The sequence below is a fragment of the Manis javanica genome, chromosome 11 (assembly GCF_040802235.1).
Source record: "Manis javanica isolate MJ-LG chromosome 11, MJ_LKY, whole genome shotgun sequence".
In the NCBI taxonomy this organism is placed as follows: domain Eukaryota; kingdom Metazoa; phylum Chordata; class Mammalia; order Pholidota; family Manidae; genus Manis; species Manis javanica.
In genome coordinates, this window is record NC_133166.1 from 97,238,455 (window position 1) to 97,259,031 (window position 20,577).

At 47.5% G+C, this 20,577-nt stretch overlaps 1 protein-coding gene and 2 pseudogenes across 1 annotated transcript; 2 read left to right on the forward strand and 1 right to left on the reverse strand.

The window, feature by feature from the left end:
* Positions 1–1,798: 1,798 nt before the first annotated feature.
* Positions 1,799–2,512, reverse strand: LOC108409535 (peptidyl-prolyl cis-trans isomerase FKBP3 pseudogene; annotated as a pseudogene).
* Positions 2,513–5,810: 3,298 nt separating this feature from the next.
* Positions 5,811–17,026, forward strand: NENF (neudesin neurotrophic factor). Its single transcript, XM_073216970.1, has 4 exons — positions 5,811–6,068; positions 14,691–14,751; positions 15,472–15,575; positions 16,488–17,026. Exons 1-4 carry the CDS (start codon positions 5,892–5,894, stop codon positions 16,662–16,664), a joined length of 519 nt encoding a protein of 172 aa, XP_073073071.1. The 5' UTR covers positions 5,811–5,891; the 3' UTR covers positions 16,665–17,026.
* A 217-nt stretch (positions 17,027–17,243) lies between these two features.
* LOC108409540 (non-histone chromosomal protein HMG-14 pseudogene) lies at positions 17,244–20,151 on the forward strand (annotated as a pseudogene).
* The last annotated feature ends 426 nt before the right edge of the window (positions 20,152–20,577 follow it).

Here is a 20,577-nt window from a genome sequence, read left to right on the forward strand (position 1 = left end):
CTGACATGGTCTCCTCTGATCTCATAGCTTGAATGACCATCTGTACCCTAAAGATTATTGTTAGGGGTTGAACTGTGTCCCCCAAAAAGATGTGTTGAAGTCCTAACTCCTGGTATCTCAGAACACGACCTCTTTTGGAAATGAGATTGTTGCAGGTGTAATTCACGAAGATGGGGCCATACTAAGTAAGGTGCTCCCTTTATCTATTATGACTGGCGTCCTTACTAAAAAAGATGGAAGGTGACATGAAGATAGACATGCAGGGAGAACCCCAGGAAGACAGAAGCAGGGATCTGCAGTGATGTCACTACAAGCCAAGCTGTCTTTCCTCATTCACCTGCGGGTTATTCAGGTCATGGCTCGGGAGGCCAGGTACCATCCTTGGCCAAGCACAGGCAGGCAGCATCCCAAGGATTGCCAGCCACCACCAGAAGCTAGGAAGCCACAAGGAAGGATTCTATCTAGAGTATTGGAGAAAGCATGGCCCTACTGACACCTTGAGTTCAGACTTCTAGCCTCCCAAACTATAAGACACTAAATATCTGTTATTTTAAGCAGTCCAGTTTGTGGTATTTTGGTATGGCAGCCCTAGGAATCAAAGACAATTCCCAGGTGTATACAAAGGCATACTTTGAACCTCCAGCTCTCCCCTGAGCCCAGGCTCACATACCCAGGTGCTTAGCAACTTCACTGGATGCCCACCAGGCAGCAGCCAAGGGCAGCTACTGAAAGCACAGACCCTGTGATCAGACTGCCTGCGTCCACATCTTATCTCTGCCCCTTACCAACTTTGTGACCATGGGTACTTTATTCAATCTCTCTGTGCCTCAGTTACCTCATATATAAAATGGGAATATTACTACCTATTCGTAGAGTTCTGTGAGGATTAACTGGGTCATAAGATTCAAAGTACGTGGAACACCATTGGGCACATTGTAAGTAGTATATTAGTGTTAGTGGTTATTTGAACTAAGTTCAAAAGGATCTTCCTACCCTAAACTGCTCCCTCCCTGTCTTTCTCACTGTAATAAACTGCATCCTCTCATTTGTTCTGGCCAGAAGTCTGGAGTCATCCTCAGTTCCTTTCTTTCTCTTACACCCCACATCTAGATCAGCAAATCCTACTAGCTCTCCTTCAAAATTTTATTCTGAATCTGACCACTTCTCACCACCTCCACCATCACCAGCCTACAACAAGCCAGGAGCATTTCTTGTGGACTATTTTCACTAGCCTCCTAGCTGCTCCTCTCTACTTCCACCCTTGCCACCCTATGGTCAATTCCCATCACAGCAGCCAGGGAGAGCCTTCCTAATAAAGTCACATCATATCTCTCCTCTGTTCTGCCCTCTTTCAAGCCAAAGTCCTCAGAATGGCCTACCAGGCCCAGCAGGATCTATCCTGCGGCCCCTTCTTTCCCATCATGACTCCCCTCATCTTTCAGCTTCAACATGCTGAGCCTAAGAATCTTTGCACTGGCTGTTCCCTGTCCCTGGAATGCTCTTATCCTGTATACCTTTTTTTTGACACTGGGTACATTTTTATTGACCCTTTCAGTTTACAGCATGAGGTAAAAGGAAAAAGAAAATCAGTTCTCCTTAAACAACATTTTACACAGTTGTAATAAAATATTTTAAACTTCAGGGATTTATAACAGATGACATTTTTTAATAGTGGGCGATCAAGTAAACAAGTTTTAACTCCTTGAATTTTCTAGTTGACTCTTCCTTATAATAGTAACTGGCTCTAATTTAGTTCCGTAAGTTTCTTCAGAGCCTTGTTTTATTGCTGCTATCATTTTATCTAAAGCATTGCTGTTTCAGTCAGTGTCCACTAATTCCACTTCAAAAATGAGTTTTGCATCTGGTGGAATTTTGGCATCAGGCTGTCTTTTCTTTCCCTCAGCCCATTCTGGTTCAGTCTCCAGTCAAGCCTCTTCTCCTTCACTCACAGTCAAGAGGCCTTCATCCCGTCCTCTGATACCTTTGCTTATTCCAACCATAAAACTTAAAGGCTTGGCATTTTTCTCCTTCTTTGAACTTGTTTGAATATCAGTATCAAAAACAGTCCCGTCCTGTAGTGTTCCTGTATACCAGCAGTGAACAACATCTCCCTTTTTGGGAAAGTTGGTTTTATCTCCTTTTTTAAGAACAGATTTTGTATATTTTGGTGGACCCTCACCCAGAATCTCTTTGGACTTGGTTTCTTTGGGTTTATCTTCATTAAGCTTCACATTTTTTACCTGCTCAGCCACTTCACTTATACTTTCAGTACCTTTGAAACGCTTACTTTCAAAAAGATCATTATAGGCTGTAATCAAATGGTCCTTATTAGCTGTCTTGGCCACTTTTTTTATTGTTTCCTAATAACTTATGTTCTGCAAGAAACGAATCTGAACCGTGGTCCTGAAGAATCTTGATAATGTCCTTCTTGGGTCGCTGCTCGCTGCGCAGCTGCTCTACCGTCCAGGCCCGCTGTGGAACGGCTGCCACCATCTTCCCCCGCTGCCTCTGCTCTACTTCATCCTGTATATCTTTATTACTCACTTCCCCACCTCCTTCCGGTCTTTCTCCAAATATCAGTGATGCCTCCTTTGAGCTCTCTGCTAAAACAGCAGTCCCCATTGTCAGCACATTCCCCCTACCCTGCTTTATTTTCTCCCTAGCATGTACCACTTTCTGATTTTCATTCATTTTCAGTCTCCCTGCACCAGAATGCACATTCCATGAAGGCAGGGCTCCTCTGTGTTTTGTTCATTGCTATATCCAGTGCCACGAACAGTACCTGGCATGTGTTTGTATTCCAATAGTCACTGAATAAATAAATGAACAAAATAATCTCACATAGAGATAAGAGCTCTAAAAATATAAGAGAATATGTGTTAGTGAATGATAGGGCATCTGTGGAGGTTGTGCTCATTTTGGGGAGTCAAAAGAGTTTCAATGGTCCTTCCTTCTGAGCTGAGACCTGAGTGACAAGAAGGGGCCTGTACCCTGAGCAGAGGGCACTGGTACACTGCAAAGGTCCAGGCTGGGATGGAAGCAGAAGGCTGCCTGGAGGGGCTCATGCAGGGGTGCATAGGAGATAGAGTGAAAGGGGTAGGCAGAAGCCAGACCGTGGAGGCTGGATCATGCAGATCGTGGGCTTGTTTGCTCTCAGATGCAGCCCTCACCTCTACCACTCAGCTCTGGGTCACAGGGCCTGACGCTGCAGTCTGGGTGTCTGCTGGGTTCAGTCAAGAGGAAGTGCTGCTAGGAGACTGAACAGGGTCAGAGCAAGGGAGAAGCCAGGGTTTCTGGCCCAGGCAGCTTTCCTTCTGCGGCTCCAGCCTCTGATATAAAGGCTTTTTGTGGTTCTGGCCAGGGCCCTTGGTCAGACTCTAATAACACACCTGCCTTCCACTGGCAGGATGTTGCTAATCTTCCTGCTGTGGCTAATCTCTGGGTCTCCTCAGGGCTGCTTCTCAACCTCTTCCATCACCTGTGCAACCAACTGCTTTCCTTAGAATCGTTTCTATTTGCCTTGCAGGTGACCTGCTGATTCATTTGGAAAAACAAATCCAGGTTTAAGTAGAGAAGGACAATCAGAGGGATGCATGGACAAATCCGAGGGCATATAAACATAATAGACTTATCAACATCTCAGGAGGGGAAGCTAGATTTGATCCGTAGAAATTATAGGCAGTATCTTCGGGCTCAAAGTTCCTAACAAGTAGAAGTGTAGAGCAAGGGCGCACGCAAGCAGAGAAGCAGCACTCTGAATGCCAGGCATGTCGTCAAGGAACATGATGTATCAGGAAGGGTTTAGCAGGGCTTCTTCTCACCTGGAGAGCCTGTGACACTGTGTAACGCAGATACTGCAGGCCACAGCTCCCACAGCCTTTCACATCCATTATCATTTTTAGTTTCAACACAGTCCCATCAAGGAGGCAGGCTGGTATGTTATGAATATAGAGATTGAAATTTAGAGGGTTTGTAGACAGATCCTTGTTTAAGTCACTCTGAACTGGAAGCCCTTTCTATTAAATTAAGTATATGCATGAAAACTTGCTGCAGTCAGTGAGAGAAGGTATAGCCGGGTAGTTAGGGGCAGACTCTGGGACACAGGACCTATGCTAGAAACTTGGCTTGGCCATCTACTGTGTGACTTTGCATAAGGTACTCAAGGTCTCTGTTCTTCAGTTTCATCATTTGTAAAATGGGTGAGTGTAACAATAATGGTTCTTACTTCAAAGAGTTTAGTGAGGATTAAATGAGTTGATACACTTAAGAAGTGCTGAACCAGAGCTTGGTACACAGCAAGCCCCATGTTGGTTTCCTTTGCCAGTTTTCCCAGCCACAAAATGTTGGTGGGCCCCAAAAACTCAGTCCTTGGCCCTTTCCTCCTCCGTATCCACATGACTTCCTTGATGATCTCTTCTATTCTGTGGCATTAAATACAATTTATATGCCTATGATTCCAAAGTTTTTATCTCTAGCCTGGAACTCTTCCTTCAAATCCAGACTCACAGAGCTAACTGTTAATTTGATATTTTCACTTAGATATCTAAGTGTTCTCAAACTGAACAAGCCTGAACTTGATCTTTTTCCCCAAAACCTGCTCCTCTTACATCACTCCTTAGGGCGGTAAGCGGCACCTCTATCCTTCCAGTTGCCCAGGCAAAACCCTCGGGGCCATCCTTGACTCCTCTCTGTCTCTCAGACCTCATGTCTCACCTGTCAGCAAATGCTGTCAGCCAAACCTTCAAAACATATCCGCCATCCACCCACTTCTCACCACCACCTCCTTGCTACCATGCTGGTCCAAGCTACCATCACCTCTCCCTGGATTTCTGCAGTACCTCCTTGTTTCAGTCTATTCACAACACAACAGCCAAATTCATTCCAATATCATTAGCTCATTCCTCTGTTCCATGCACTTGGTGTTAAAAGCCAGTCTTTTAAAAATAATCTGGAAATCTGTCCCTGCTTCTCCATCCCCAAATCCCCCTCACCTCCCTGACCTCATCTCCTACCCCTCTTCCCTCCTTGACTTTCCTCCAACAAGCAGGGCACTCTCCTTCCTCAGCATTTACACACCGTGCCTTTTCCATCGTAGGGATTGCTGTTCCCTCCAGCTTATCTCCCTCACCTGCTATAGATTTTTATACAACTATCACCTTCTCTGTGGGCCATCCCTGGTCAGCCTATTTAAAACTGCAACTTCCAATTCTCCTTATCCCTTTGCCACCCCTTAATTTTTCTCCCTAGTATTCATCACCATCTTCTTGTCTATCTTGCCCATAGAATGTAAGTTCCAGGTGAACACGTTCAGGGACAAGTCCCCAGTGACCTGGCACGTGGGGCCCTCAAAAAGTATTTTCTGAATAAACTAATACAGGAATCCTTGCACAAATGTTAGTTAGCTATTATTATCAAACGGCTGTGCCGTGCCCTACCTTTTGCAAAAAACCCCTTGGAGACACGAAACTGACACACAACTGTGAAGAAAAAAAATCACCCCAAAGTAGAAGTGAATTGATAAAGTTGGGGTCCTAGTTTATAAATGTACCTTCCTAGATGCTCGAATGTTGGGCTGTGTCATTTCTACCTAATCAAGGAACTACAATAACCGACGTCACTCTTCGACTCTACATTCTGTCTGCAGTTTGGAGTCTGGAGCCTTGCATCACAACCCAGGATCCCAGTTCCCAGCTGCGTCCAGGGTGCTCAAGAAGCCGGCGGGGATCCAGGAAGCCCCCCCACCCGCGCCGGGCTGGCAGCCGCTTCCGTGGGGCGGGGCTCCGGGGCCTGGGGCGGGGCTCCGGAGCCTGGGGGTGGGGCTCCGAGGTCGTAGGGCAGAAGCCTACGGGCTCCGCCGCCCTGGCCGCACGGCCCTGCCTTGCACACTCTCCATGGCGGGATCCGCGCCCGGGCGGCGGCTGCGGCCGCTGGCAGCGCTGGCCCTGGTCCTGGCGCTGGCCTCGGGGCTGCCAGCGGTCCGGGCCGGGCAGGCGCCGCGCCCCGCCGAACGTGGGCCCCCGGTGAGGCTCTTCACGGAGGAGGAGCTGGCCCGCCACGCCGGACAGGAGGTAAGCGGGCAGCACGGCCGAGGGACTCGGGGCCGCGTCCAGCCTCGCGGTGAGGGAGGCAGGGACCCAAGAGGCTCCGGCGCCGAGGGGAGCCCTCGGGGGAGGCGCGGGCCGCGGCCCCTCCCGGAGCGCGGGCTCGGAGCCGGGCCCAGGCCTACCGAGCCTCTTCTCTCCCGGCCCGCCTGCCGCCTAGGGATGCAGGGAGCCCTCAGCGGGGGCGCCTTGCCGCCCCGCCTCCTAAGCCAGAACGCCCACCCCGAGCCTCCCCCTCTCCCCGCCAGCTGTCCCCTGGAGACGCAGTCTGCCTGGCGGTCTGTACGCGAACCTCGGAACTTGTTTGCGTTTGAGGTTAGCATCAGCTGGGCAGGCCCTTCCACCTGCTCCCTGAGCGGGTGTGGCGGTGGACGGAGGGAGGGAAGCAAAGCAAAGCTTGCTCCCGGCGTAGGTGGGAATCGCCGCAGGCCCTGCACTTTGTTTTTCTGCGGCGAGTCCCAGGCCGCCTCTAGCGGACCTCTCAACCCCGCCTTTAGGGCTTGTGCCCCGGGGGCCGAGCAGGAGCTGCGGCAGAGGGCCGAGGCAGAGATGGGAGGTTGGAGACAAAGACCCCTACCCCGCAAACACACCCACGTAAGTCGGCGGTCTATTGAGGAAACTCCTTCCGATACCTGCCCATTAGGTTGGTGAGTCCCAGTGTGATGACTGCGAAGTGTGGGGACAAGATGCTGCACTTGACAAGGGCCACAGAGGGGCTGACATTAGATCAGAGAGGTGGGGAGAACAGCCTGCGGTGGGTGGGTGAGGGAGATCCAGGCACCAAAGCATTTTATTTTGAAATTGTTTTCCCTTCTGCTTTTATACATGGGGAAACTGCGGTATGCCTTTCGTTAGTGGTAGAAGGAGGGACCCAATGTTCTCTTGTTAAAACCTTCTGGCCTGGGCTCCCTAACCCCTCTATGAACTAGTTTTCATTCCCAGGGGGACTCCAACACCTGGCCCTTAAGCAGTGCTAGTGTGGACATCGGAGTAAAGAGAGGGTGGTGAGAAGGCTCAGTGGAGAGAACACGGAGGGGGATGGGGATGAGACGAGATGTTAATAAACACAGTTTCAGCAGGCAGCGTGGAACCAGGTGGTACTGGGTGAGGGAATCTTCCAGAAAAAGAGTCAACACAGCAGGCCTACTCCTCTTAGAAAGGCCTGTCTGCAAGAGTGACTCCTGGATGGTGTCTGGATTTCCGGGGTGTTCAACACTTCCCCAACAGATAGGTTGGCTCAGTCTGGGCTCTTTGGACAGTGTGTTTATGCTGAACACTGCTAGGCAGAGAGGGTCCGCATGGCCAGCCCGCAGTAAAAGCATTGGGCTCTGAATCTCCAGTGGGCTTTCTTGGGCAGAAGCGTCACACATGTGTTGCTGCATTTTGGAGCTGGGGGAAAAGCGTGCCCTGTGCAACTAAGGAATTTGCACACAGATTCCTCTGAACGCTGCCTGTGACCTTTTCCCTTATGATCTAGCCTTGTATCCTTACTACATTGCTGTAGCAAATTCTAGTTCTGAGTACAACTATATGCCAGTTCTCTGAGTCATGAGCCCTTCTAGTGATCTGCAAACATGAGGGTGATTGATCTTGGGGACCCCCAGCACAGAACCCAGGGGAAGACAGTTCCAAGCGAAGGGTATTGCTTCAGGGGCTGTGGGATGAGGACTGAGAAAAGACCTTTGGTTCTTATGCTGATGTTACTGATTGAAACTTAACTGAGGGGAGGAGAGCAGGCAGCTTGAGGTGGGGAGGTCAGGAAAGAATTGTTTTGGGTGTGGGACCCAGAGAATGTGGTCAGGAGAGAAACGTGGAGAGTAAGGGCAGAGAGGGGCAGAGCGGCGCAGCTAGTTAGAGCTGGGCTGTAGTGTGGTTCTGGTGTCTGCCTCTTGTCCCGGCATAATTACTCATAGCACACCCCTTCACTCTCAGCAGTGTTACCATTTATATAATGCATTATATAGTCAGCCTAGTTAGAGGAACCATACCTTTGGATCACTCCTGGGTTTGAGTCCCTGTTCTGCTGCGTGACTTTTGACAAATTACTAATTAAACCTCTTGAAGTCTCTATTTTTTTTTCATCTGTAAGATTTTTTTTTTTGGTGTCATTAATATACAATTACATGAGCAGCATTGCGGTTACTAGATTCCCCCTATTATCAAGTCCCCACTACATACCCCATTACAGTCACTGTCCATCAACATAGTAAGATGCTGTAGAGTCACTACTTCTCTGTGCTGTACTGCCTTCCCCATGCCCCCCCTACATTATGTGTGCTAATCGTAATGCCCCTATTCCACTTATCCCTCCCTTCCCACCCATCCTCCCCAGTCCCTTTCTCTTTGGTAACTGTTAGTCCATTCTTGGGTTCTGTGAGTCTGCAGCTGTTTTGTTTCTTCAGTTTTCTTTTGTTCTTATACTCCACATATGAGTGAAATCATTTGATACTTGTCTTTCTCCGCCTGGCTTATTTCACTGAGCATAATACCCTCTAGCTCCATCCATGTTGTTGCAAATGGTAGGATTTGTTTTTGTCTTATGGCTGAATAATATTCAGTTGTGTATATGTACCACATCTTCTTTATCCATTCATTTACTGATGGACACTTATATTGCTTCCATTTTTTGGCTGTTAGGCTGCAATAAACATAGGGGTGATCTGTAAGATGTTTATATCATCCACGATTCCACCAGAAACAGTACGAAATTTGTATGTGCACACGGATGTGTGTGTGTGTGTATGTGTGTGTGTGTGTGTGTGTATGTATGACTTATTGCAAGGAATTGGTGTATGTGATCATGGGGGCTGGCTAGGCAAGTCTGAAATCTGTAGGGCAGGCTCTCAGGAAAGCAGGCTGGGAACCCCTGGGCAGGAACTGGTGGAATTTCTGCTTCCTTAGGGAAACCTCCATTCTGTTCATAAGGCCTTTCAACCTAACTAATGTGGTCAAGTCCACCCAGATTATCCAGGATAATTGCCTTTACCGTAAAGTGTCGGGAGCCAGTCCGAACCACCCGTCTGATGGCACCACCCAGATGCCTGGAAAGAAGGAACCACAAAGCAGACTTTTGAAAGGAACATCCCTGCTATCTCTCCTTATTATTATGGTGTTTGGAAATGTTATTGGTCACTTATACACCTAAATTAGGAAACCAAATTTAAAAAACTTTGGGAGAAATGTTAGAGGCAAGAACCCCCTAATTCTTCCAGGTGGTAAAGATTCCTCAAGATAACTGCTGGGCATAGAAACCATGGGGCATAAATCTGCAAAGAAGTAAAAAGCTAACCTTTTCAAAGAATATTGCTTCTCTCTCACTTACCAACTTTACATCTCCCTGTATGGCCCCGGAAGATGACTGGTGAGCCAGAGACGGGTAAGATTCCTCAAGGGAGGTACAACCTAAGACAGGCACAGTCGCAGGGGGGCCATCAGGTGAGAAATTGGGGATCAAAAGAGGTGAGGCTCAGAACCTCACCCCCCCAGTTTTGAGAGAAATCTTCTGTGCCCATAGCTGTTGTTGCCCTTGTCTCGCTTGGATCAATACCCAGTTTATAGGCATGGATCTGACAGTCTACACTTGATTTCCTACTGCACTAAACTCTACTTTCCATCTTTATTTTACATCAAGATTTAAATATCTTTTATGAAAAAGTAAACTGTTAAACAGCTTTCTATTAGAAACTGTAATCTTTATTACTTCTACCTACTATTTCAACATTTTATTAAAAAATAATAGGAGGGGGATGCGGAGAAGATATTGGAAACAAGTATCAAGTTATAATAAATAAGAATTGTTTGAGTGGATTCCAGTTCCCTCTCCCCACCCAACTCAGCCCCGTGAGGAATTTCTAAATGACTCCCAGACCTGTTGGGTCCCGGGGAATAATAGGACAATAAAGGACAGTCAGCATGAATGATGGCATGTCAGAGGGTCTGGCATGATTACAGAGACTCTTCCGATAGAAAAGATCACTACCACAGATGTTATTGTAAATGGTTTAAGTAAACTCTAAGACAGACATGCCCCTGCTGCCCCCCCTAGGAAGAGAAGTGGCCTGACTGGGCCCCTGTGCCTTCTGACTCAGTGGTCATTGTCCCCTTACGTCATCCCCCAGGGGCAATACACTTGTCTCTCCAAAACTGGGCACCTACCCAAGAGTACAGTTTTCAGTTCCCGCAATTACAATCAGCTTAGTCTTGCTACAGTGCTCTGATGATACACTGTTTTGATGTTTTTCTTTAAATCTGCGCTTAAGGCTCTAAACCTAGAAAAATAGACTTAGCTCTATTTGTTAATCAGATGAATAGTAACCATGGCTATTTTAGAATCAATAATAAGGAAACTGCAAGTAGGGCCCAGGCCAACCAGGCGTGAGGGAACAGGTCATGTTTGTTCCAAGACCACCAGGGAAGCCAAGCAAGCATAAGTCCAAAAAATTAATGATTGCTAAGGCACCAATAATCTCTAATCTTTAAAAATTGACCTTTATGTGAACATTTTTTCTGAAAGAATCAAATGATCTAATCTTTGTGAAACTGCATACTCAAAACATATATGACCTTGCTAAACTTCAATAAAACAGGCCAGGCTCAGCTTTGCTAGTGTCTGTGTCCTCATTCATTCCGTCAGTCGCTGACGCCGTTCCTCCTTCAGGGACCCCTGGACTCACCAGAGCTGGACTCCAGCAGTAAAGTCAACTGATCTGTAGGTGTTAACTGCATATACAAAATACCTTCACAGCAACCCCTCAGATCAGTGTTTGGTTGAATAACTGGATACCGTAGCCTATCCAAATTGACAACACAAAACTGATCTCATAATGTCTATAGTAAGAGTTCCTCCTCTATATAGGGGTTGTGTGAGGAGTAAATTTTGAGATGGCGATATGCGAATCACTTAGCATAGGGCTGATGTAGCCTTAGCATAGTAAGCCTTAACAAATCTTAACTTCTATCCTATATTTATTATCTTATTATTAAAGATGCAAGTAAGAGGCAGTATAACAGGTCCATAACCCTCTTCTGCAATTCAGAAATCAAATAAGCTCTGAAAACCAGAAGGTTTTTTAAATAAGCTATTTGGCAGTAAAACTTGACCTGATCTGAATTCCTTTGGTGATGCAACCTTGTTGGAGCTTACACAAGTCTATTTATAGTCTTTCTTTATCGTACTTAATATGCATATTCATGTTCACACTTTATTAATATACAGCTGACCCTTGAATGACATGGGTTTGAACTGTATGGGTCCACCTGTACTTGATTTTCTCAATAAATATATTAGAAATTGTGGGGGGGGATGGGTTGCAACAATTTGAAAAACCATTTTCTTTTCTCTAGCTTATTTTATTGTGAAAAATGGTACGTAATACATAAAATATACAAATGATGTGTTAACTGTTATTGGTAAGATTTCCTGTCAACAGTAGGCTATTAGTAGTCAAGTTTTTGAGGAGTCAGAAATTATTGATGGATTTTCCACTTTATGGGAAGTCTGCACTCCTACCCCCGGCATTTGTTTGAGGGTCAGTATAGTTGATTTTGGGGTGCTGCCTTGAACCCTCATAGGGTTAGTGACTAAGGTCACCCAGCCCTCTTTGGTCCAAGGGGAATGTCATCCTCCACCCATCAAATGCAAAACCGGTTTTTGCCATCCTCTGGAAATGTGCTTTCTGCCTTAGTTGCATTTTAGGGTACCAAATGCAGGAAGGGCTGTAGGCAGGGAGGAAGATGGTAAGGCAAGCCCGAGACCCAGAGGAGAGATAAAGGCCTGGTCCCACTTGTGCAGGCGCCGGGACTGCATTCTGTCCGGGCACCTCGGACCCGCCCTCATGTCGCCCTCTTGCTCCTGGGCCTTCTGGATGCACTTCCCGGGATACCTGCCCTCGCCCCTGGACCCAGGCAAGTGCAGAGCTTGTGCTGTGTGTCCTCTAGTGGGGCAGGCCGGAGAGTGGCCGCCAAGCCTCTAGGCTCCAGACCCTGCTCCCCATCTCATTTTCTCTGGGACTCTGGGCAACTCCCGTAATTTCCCCAGGCCCGGAGAGCTGCATCAGTGAAATGAAGGTCTTTAAGCCCTGCCTCACCAAGTTTTAACTTAAAATTCTTCCTATCTGTCACTTAGGAATTAACATTTTTTTCTACCTCTCCTTTAGGAAAATCTCCAGTCTCTTTCCATTTGGCTATCTGATTCCTCTTTGATCTTACAACTTCCAAAACCTAATGAAGAATGAGGGAAACTAACATTTATTTGCCTAAGCTGCTAAGTGCTTTTATATGTCTTGTCTTGGTTAATCCTTGCAACAGCCCACTAAGGGGTTACATTTATTATCTTCCTGTTGCAGAAGAGAAAACTGAGGCACAGGGAGGCTAAATGATCTGCCAGGGCAACACAGCTTACAAGCAGCGGCTCAAACCCATGCCTGTTTGCCTTGAAAACTTGAGCTAGGACCATGATACCATGCTGACTCCTCCTTTGAATCTCTTGGAAAAAGACTGCCTACTGTTATTTCAGACCTGCTGGATAAGAAGTGGGCATGGGGACCCGCCATCCCATTACAGGTGGATGCGGAGGCAGGGGACCATGGTGGGACGCTGCCGAGCACCGGAGCTGTTGTCTTGTCCCTGGGGACATTCCTCCTCCGGAGCCTGCCCTCATGCTCTCAAGGCTTCCACCTGCTCCATCTTCTCAGTTCCTGTCTGCGAGGCCCGGACACCCACGGCTGCTGGCTGTGCTGTCAGTGGACATTCTTCCACCTGATAAGAACGCCCAGAGCACACTTGGTGTCACTGATAAGGCCATTCCCCTCTGTGCAATGTCTGTGTCGTAAGAAAATCTCAGAAGGCGCTCCACATTCTTTTCTACCCTTTGCTGTGACTTCTTAGCACTTATACCTTCGAAGTATAGTTTGATGAGGAAATAAATATTTAACTGCTGAAGAAATGGAGAGTGTTAGTGATAAGATGGATGTTTTTATATCTTATGTATGTGAATGTCATGTTTCTCTGCCTCTCTGCGCACAGAGAACTGAAAGTAACAGAATGGAAAATAGGACAAAATGCCGTGGGTAAAATTGTGACTGTAAACATATTTTTTGAATTGACATAAATACATAACCCCACTTGATAAGCCATCAAAGTCAAGGGACAAGTAATCACCATGAAGGAAAGGCAGTGAATCATCACAAAGAAAAGTGCAGGCTGGTTAAGCCACGCTGTTTAAAATAACCCTCAAGGCATGGAGCAGGCGTCTTCCCAGTCAGCAGAAGTTCTGGGAACCATCTGTAGGAGCTAATTAGGGAATAATAATAACCCACCGTTTGCTGAGCTCCTGTCCTGGGCCTGCTACATTCTCACGTGCACTATTTTCTCAGCATTCCTGCAAGGTCGGCAGGCGTTATCTCCATGTAACAGAGAAACTGAGGCCTGAGAAGTTAAGTGACCGTGAGACATGTTTCCAAGTTCCTGAGCCCAGTGGTCATGAAAACACTTGATGAATGCAAGAGCCCTAAGGCCCACCCCAGAGAACACCCAGAAGCGTATTCTCGGGGATCCTGAGATGGCTGTACACTCAGCGGCACTCCCACCCTCACCCCAGCCTGGGAGCTGCCTGGCTGGTGTCCCTGGACCCCTGACAGCGCTGGGACAAAAGAGAAAGACCAGGTCCTGGGTATCCTAGAACTCATCCAGTCACCCCAGCCTGAGCCCAAATGGAGGTTAGAAAAATCCATGCCGTTATTTGCTGTGTGTTACTCTCTTTGGGAAAGGAAATTCTGCGGTGACAGCGCATACTCACAGATACAACAGAAAGTAAAGTATTAAACCCATTGTTAGGACAGTGGAGAAACAGCATTGCTTATATGTTTCTAGCACCGTTTGAAGGACAAACTGGTAAAATATAAAAGGTGATTATGGTGTTCATTTGATTTGGCCTAGGAATTCCATATATTGAAATCGACCTTAAGGAAATAACTCACTGAATTAACAAGATAATTGGTTGAAAGAGATTCATAATGCTGCCATTTATAGTTCTAAGGAATTGGAAACAACCCAGACACCCAAAATAGAATAATAGCTAAATAAACAAGCACACAAATCACTAATGTAATATATAGCTGTTTAAGTAACAGCCAGTTAGGTTATTTCAATACACAGAAATGTTGATGTGATGTAATGTTACAAAAAAGCAAAATACAAAATAGATCATTTATACCAATAACATCCATGTGTGCTCATTGATGAAGATGAAAGGAAATTTGGACTGATTCAAATAACTCATCATTTAACATTCTTTTGAATTTTTATCTGTGTAGAGTTGTTTCAGTTCCTGATTTTTGTTTGTTTGTTTAAAGAAAGGTATTTCTCTGGGCTTGTCTGATACTTTGTAACTTTTCCAAATTTTTGTGAGTACACATGGCATCGCGCAGGCAGGGGTGAGTCCTGGTAGGGCGGCGAGTGCATTGAAGACTGGCTTACAAAAGGCCGGAAGGCTGCTCTCTGCACAGCCCAGCTGGGAAGAGATTTTATTAATTTCAGCTTGAAGAGCTGGGCTCTTTGCCTCTTACCCACAGTTTCTCTCCTGCTTTCTAGGAAGATCAGCCCATCTACATGGCAGTGAAGGGAGTGGTGTTTGATGTCACTTCTGGAAAGGGTAAGTGACTTGCATTTATGAATCCTGTTGTTGGGAGAATTTGGCAGCCAGAGTGGGCACTGGAGGGAGGAAAAGGAGGGAACTCTGAGAAGCCCTCCCCGCCGATGGAGTTAACACTCCATCAGTGTTGTCATTCAGCTGGATCATTTTTTCTAATAATGTCATGCTCCTGCTCAAAAGCCTTCCATGGCTCCCCATTGCCTACAGAATCAGATTCAAACTTGATGGTTTACCCTAGTTGAAGCAGGTGAGAGGAAAAGTGTTACCTAGCAAACAGTTGGAATCCTAGAACATTTTCATGGCATTTCATGGTTTTCCTAATGGTAAGTACAAATGATATCACATGGAGGTGGTTTCGTAATGGTTCATTATTTGGTACCAAACAAAAGATGCTGAATGGAAAGAAACTTGGCTTCCACCAACATTTAAGAAGACTGAATATTTTTCTTGTTTGTATTTTAAATATTTTTAAGAGATTGTTTTCATTCTGTATTTTTAAAAACTCATCTCTTAGCCCAGCATGTATGACTTACTCCATAATCTGAACTTGTGGAATCCAAACTGATGTCTGCAGATGGCCTATTGGACATCATGTCATCACTGCTTTCCCTCCCCTTGGAGCCTTCTTGGGGGCTGGGTTGGGTCTCAGAAGCACGTCCCTCCCCCTGCCGCTGCTGCATGCACTCCACACTCACATCCCCTTCCTTCCTCCCCTTACAGAGTTTTACGGACGAGGAGCACCCTACAATGCCTTGGCTGGGAAGGACTCCACCAGAGGGGTGGCCAGGATGTCCCTGGATCCTGCAGACCTTACCCATGACACTGTGAGCCAGACCGCGAGCCTTTGTCGTGATGTCCTGCCCCCTTATCTGCGGCCTTCATACCTCTGGGCAATAGCAAAGCTTCCTAACTAGGCTTTTACATTCCACTCTGTCTACTCAGTATGGTGGCCAGCTCTTTGCTTTGAATAGATATTTTACTGTGCCGTTCCTACTCAGAAACCATCCATGGCTCCCCATTGCCTACAGAGTCAAGTCCAAACTCTTGTGAACTTGTGATCAACCTTCACAGTTGGCTCCAACCTGCCTTGGCAGCCCCATCCCCCTTACAGTCTATACTCACCACCCCCTGATTCTTGCAGATTTGCTGTTAGTCTCTGAAACCCACTCACCAGACCAGTCTTGATAGCTCAGGGTTTGAGAAACAGTCTCCCCCATGCTTATATTTCTGTGGAGGAGAAAAATAGCATTAACAAAAACCACCATTTCAGAGTCTTAGCCATCCCAGCAGAATGGCTGGCATTCTCCCCACTTGTGCTCAGATGAGTCAACTCTTTAACTGTAACATTACAGAAGCAAGAAATTCAGGCGTGGGGAGTGTGTAGTAATCTAAATGGGAGGAGCGTGGAGGATGGTGGGCTTTCTCAGGCAGGAGCGGGTGGGTGCAGGCTGCGTGGTGCTCCCCCGTCCCGCCCAGGCTGGGTTTCTTAGAGTCTTTAATTCCTGTGTCAGCCGGACAGCACACATGATGAAGCCATTGCTCCCCCAGCCCCTCCTCCAATCCCCCTCACCACAGGGTTATTTCTTAACAAGTCAGTCCATTTGTTTTTTTGAGAAAATTTTTCTCTTGCATTAGGGGTGTGAGGAGAGTAAGGCATGCGTGGGTGGTGAGAGGTCAGTGCCAAGCATGAGTCACTCATCCTCACCTTCCATATCTCTTGGGCTTTTCTCCCCAAGACGGGCCTCACGGCCGAGGAGCTGAAGTCCCTGGATGATGTCTTCACCAAAGTGTACAAAGCCAAGTATCCCATCGTCGGCTACACGGCCCGAAGAATTCTCGGTGAGGACGGCAGCCCCAACCTGGACTTCAAGCCTGAAGACCAGCCCCACTTTGACATAAAGGACGAGTTCTGATGTCCCATCTGAAAGGACATGATGAGGTGGGGGACTCACAGGTGTGAAATCTGCAGACTAGGCTGCCCAGGCCTCTGGCCATTCAGGTCCAAAAAAAATAGACACTTAACCTGGAGCTCTGACGTCCTCTTGTTGTCCTTGGTCGGACGTCCTGTCCACCTGGGCGTCCTGCCCGCACACTGGCCAGGGTGGGAATAATAGCCAAAGGGGGAAGCTTCCTCAGTGTCAGCATTGGCTGGCTGGATGGTGGAATCACAGGTGACCTGTATTTCTTCTTTTATTTTTCTGAACTCGCCACATTTTCTACTGTGACCATGTTTACTTTAGAATAAGCACAAAAATAAACTTCCTGTTTGCACAAAGGGAGAATTCTTCCACGTTGCCCTCGCCTTGCAGCCTCATCAGGACCACGTGTCTGGGACAGCCTGGTGCTCACCTGCCGCATCCTGCTGTCTGCCTGCCCACCTGCGGGGGCCAGGAGGCAGGGGCATCTGCGAGACAGGGCAGAGATGGCGAGGACTAGGTAGCAGGGTGGAGAAAGGGAAAGGAGGAGCTGAACGGGTCTGACTGCACCACCACAACCAGGAAGAAGCGCCCGTGTGAAGTGGCTGCAGCCCCGTCTGCCTGCCGCTGGAAAGGGGTGAGGGGGGCTGGGGCCCGGTGTGGGCACAGCCTGGTTCAGCTCATTGGGAGGATGGGGAGACAAACACCACGCTGGACTCAGGACAGATTTCATATGGAAAGTCTTGCTGAGAAGGGGCATCTTCCTGCTAAGGGACGTTTGGCAATGTCTAGAGATACTTTTAAATTCTTGATAGTCACAACTGTGGGGTGCTTACTGGCATTTAGTGTCCAGGGATGTCAAATGTCTTGTACTGCACAGGATCATACTGTAGGCCACATAGGTTCCCCATGAAGAATTACCTCTAAGATGTCAATTGTGTGGAGGTGAGACGCCTCTGCTTTAGACTCACCCTGTAGTTTTATGGTAGAGATGAACTTCTCTGACATAAAACTTTGTCTTTTATTAAGTAGCAACTGCCTGCAAGAGAGAGTTTTTACATTAAGCAGAAGAATCTCCTTGGGTGTTCAAAATGCTGATTCTGAGGTCCTGCCCCCAGGGCTTGTGATTCCTAGAACATGGCCTGGGAACTGTTGTTTAATGCATTCCCCAGGAGTCTGTGATACAGATGGGTCCAAATATACTTTGAGAAACACCAGCCACCTCAGAGAGAACTCATCCAGTCCTGTCTGGGAACCAGGTTTGACCTTTGCTTCACTGTTTAGTGTGTGCAGCCTAGAGAGTCTGGTGAACTCCTGGGCCATGCCCAAGTGGCTGGGAGCGTGATGGCCACTGACAGTAATGGGCCTGGAATACCACACAGGACTCTGCCTGGAATTCAGGAAGTTGCTTATGTGGCCAAGGTAGACTTTATTGGGACATTTTTTTCTCAAAACAAATAGTTTGTAATGAACACAAATGGTTCTAAGCTTGGGAACACCCCAGACATGACTTCTATTATGTGCCACCCACTTCACCCATCACCAAACAAATGGTGGGCTGGGATTCCATGTCTGCAGCCTGGGAATGCCTCCAAATACAGACCCTGGGAGCGCTCCAGGACCACTGTATTCCCCATGCCCCTCTCCTCCCCTTGCCCCCATCAAAATAGTTTTCCCTCAGAGACTCAGGCTTCCTACTTTTGCGATTTTGCCCCATCCCTGCCCTGCACCTCAAATGATGTTTGTGAATTAATTATTTCCCAAAATCTGAGCTCCTGCGAGGAGCAGCCTTCGTTGTCCCCAAGAGAAGCCAAGCTCCGTGTTTCCCTGCACCCTGATCCATATGCTCCCTCCCTCCCTGGGCTCAGGGGCCTGCAGCTGCACAGGGCCTGCCCCTTGCTGCCAGTCCCCTTCCATAACAGGGACCAAGAGGCTTACAGGCAGGAAACAAGGCCCTGGGGTCTGGAGCCTGGTTTGCTGTTTGAGAAATGAGACCGCTAAGTATTAAATGTCCCAGCGCAGTGAGTGATGAAGCTGACAGGCCCAAAGAAGAGGGCAGTGGGGCCTGACCAGCAAACCAGGTCTTGGGGGTGGGGTCACGCAGAGGGCATCTGGCCCTGATCCCAGCCTGATCCTGGACTGATGGCCACTCCGTGTCCTTCCCACTTGATCCAGGGGGTCTCCTCACTGCATCATTGGCTTCCAGGAGAAAAACAGGAGTCTGAATATAGGAACCTCCCATTCTACACGGCTTCCTTCAAAAGGCTGCTTCTCAAAGCCCCAGCTGTGGGCGGGAGGAGCAGGAGAGCCAGGCAGCCCAGCTTCCTGAAGGCTCTCCATGCGCCATGGCCCGCGGGCACCCAGCACACACCAGCCCTGCCGCTGCGATGCCCAAGAGGAGGCTCGCTCCTGCCAAGGGTGCGCAGCAAAGGGGGAGCCCGAGAGGAGATTGGCGAGGGTGTCTGCTAAACCTGCTCTCACAAAAGTGGAAATGAAGCCAAAAAAGGTGGCAGGACAGGATAAATCTTCAGACAAAAAAGTGCAAACAGAAGGGAAATGGGGAGCAAAGGGAAAGGCTGAATCGCCTGCCCAGGAAACAAGATTTATCTGCAGAAAAGGGAGAAACTAAAAATGAGGGGAGTCCAGCCTCTGGTGAATCAGGGGAGAAGCCAAGTCTGATTAATACCATGCACCACGTCTTCCCAGGGGGCCCTGTCTCCCTTCTTGTACAATCCAGAAGAATATTTTTATCAACTGTTTTGTAAATGCAAGTTTTTAGGAGCTCTAGAAACATTTTTAAGAAGCAGAGAATCCCACCTCATCCCAGTTTTTAAGTGTAAATCCTCTTTTTTAAGAGGTAAAATCACTTGCTGGATGTTTATTTTTTGGTACAACCAGCAAGTAGTGGGATGTAGAACATGGGAGGCTTCGACTGTCTTGGGTGTCAGCTTAGCATTCCATAACGGGGGTGGTTTTTCTATCGTGTAATCTAAACATACTAAATGGCAATTTGGAGTCAGTCGTGCATGTAGTGTATCTCGAACATTTAAAATGACTTCTACTCCTGTGTTGTTTTTGGTAGAATTGTTTCCTAAAGAAAACCAGTTGCTGACCTCGACTCTCCCTGTCAGGATTTTGTGCATCCATAACACCTCTTGTCATCGCAGTCCGATTTTTCCTAGTAACTTTGTTAACGTGCTGTGAAAGACTGAAAATTTGCATATGTAGTGTATATGATATGACATTGTGAATTAGTGCAATTTAACGATATAACAGCATACCAACATTTGAAGATAATGGTATTTGATACCTGATTAATGAAAATTTGCCTCCAAAGTTTAAGCTAGCAAGTTGCTGGAATAACTTTAGAAAAGAACCACTACAAGATTGTTTAGGTATTTGGTACTTACGTTAAGAATTGTGTACAAATTGAAATGTCTGTGTACTGATGCTCCAAACAAATAAAATCTCAACCCTAAAAGAAAAAAAAGCCCCTATCTCCAAAGAGCATGTATCCATCAGCTCCAGACACGTGTCTGACAGCCCCTGTCCACAGCCCAGCCCCTGTGAGGCCATGAGTGCCCTGGCCCCAGGCTCTCTGTAGGCGTCACTGTGATTACCCCGGGTCACTTGCAGGGCCCACGTAGCAGCAGCCCTGCTCTGAAAGATGGCGCCTCTGAGGGCACAAAGACCTTACTGAAGATGACCTAAAACTGCCTGGGCTTTTCCAGAGAGTTGGGCCGTCTGCCCACCGACGGTGGGGAAACTGATGAGGCAGAGGTTGGCGCTGCAGGCCCCTGTCCAGGACATCTCTGCCTGGAGAAGTATTTAATACCGTGATGTGTCGCTCATCTTTTATGCTCCATTCCACAGTCTGCTGGCCCAGCACAAGTGGTGTGATCTCTCAGTG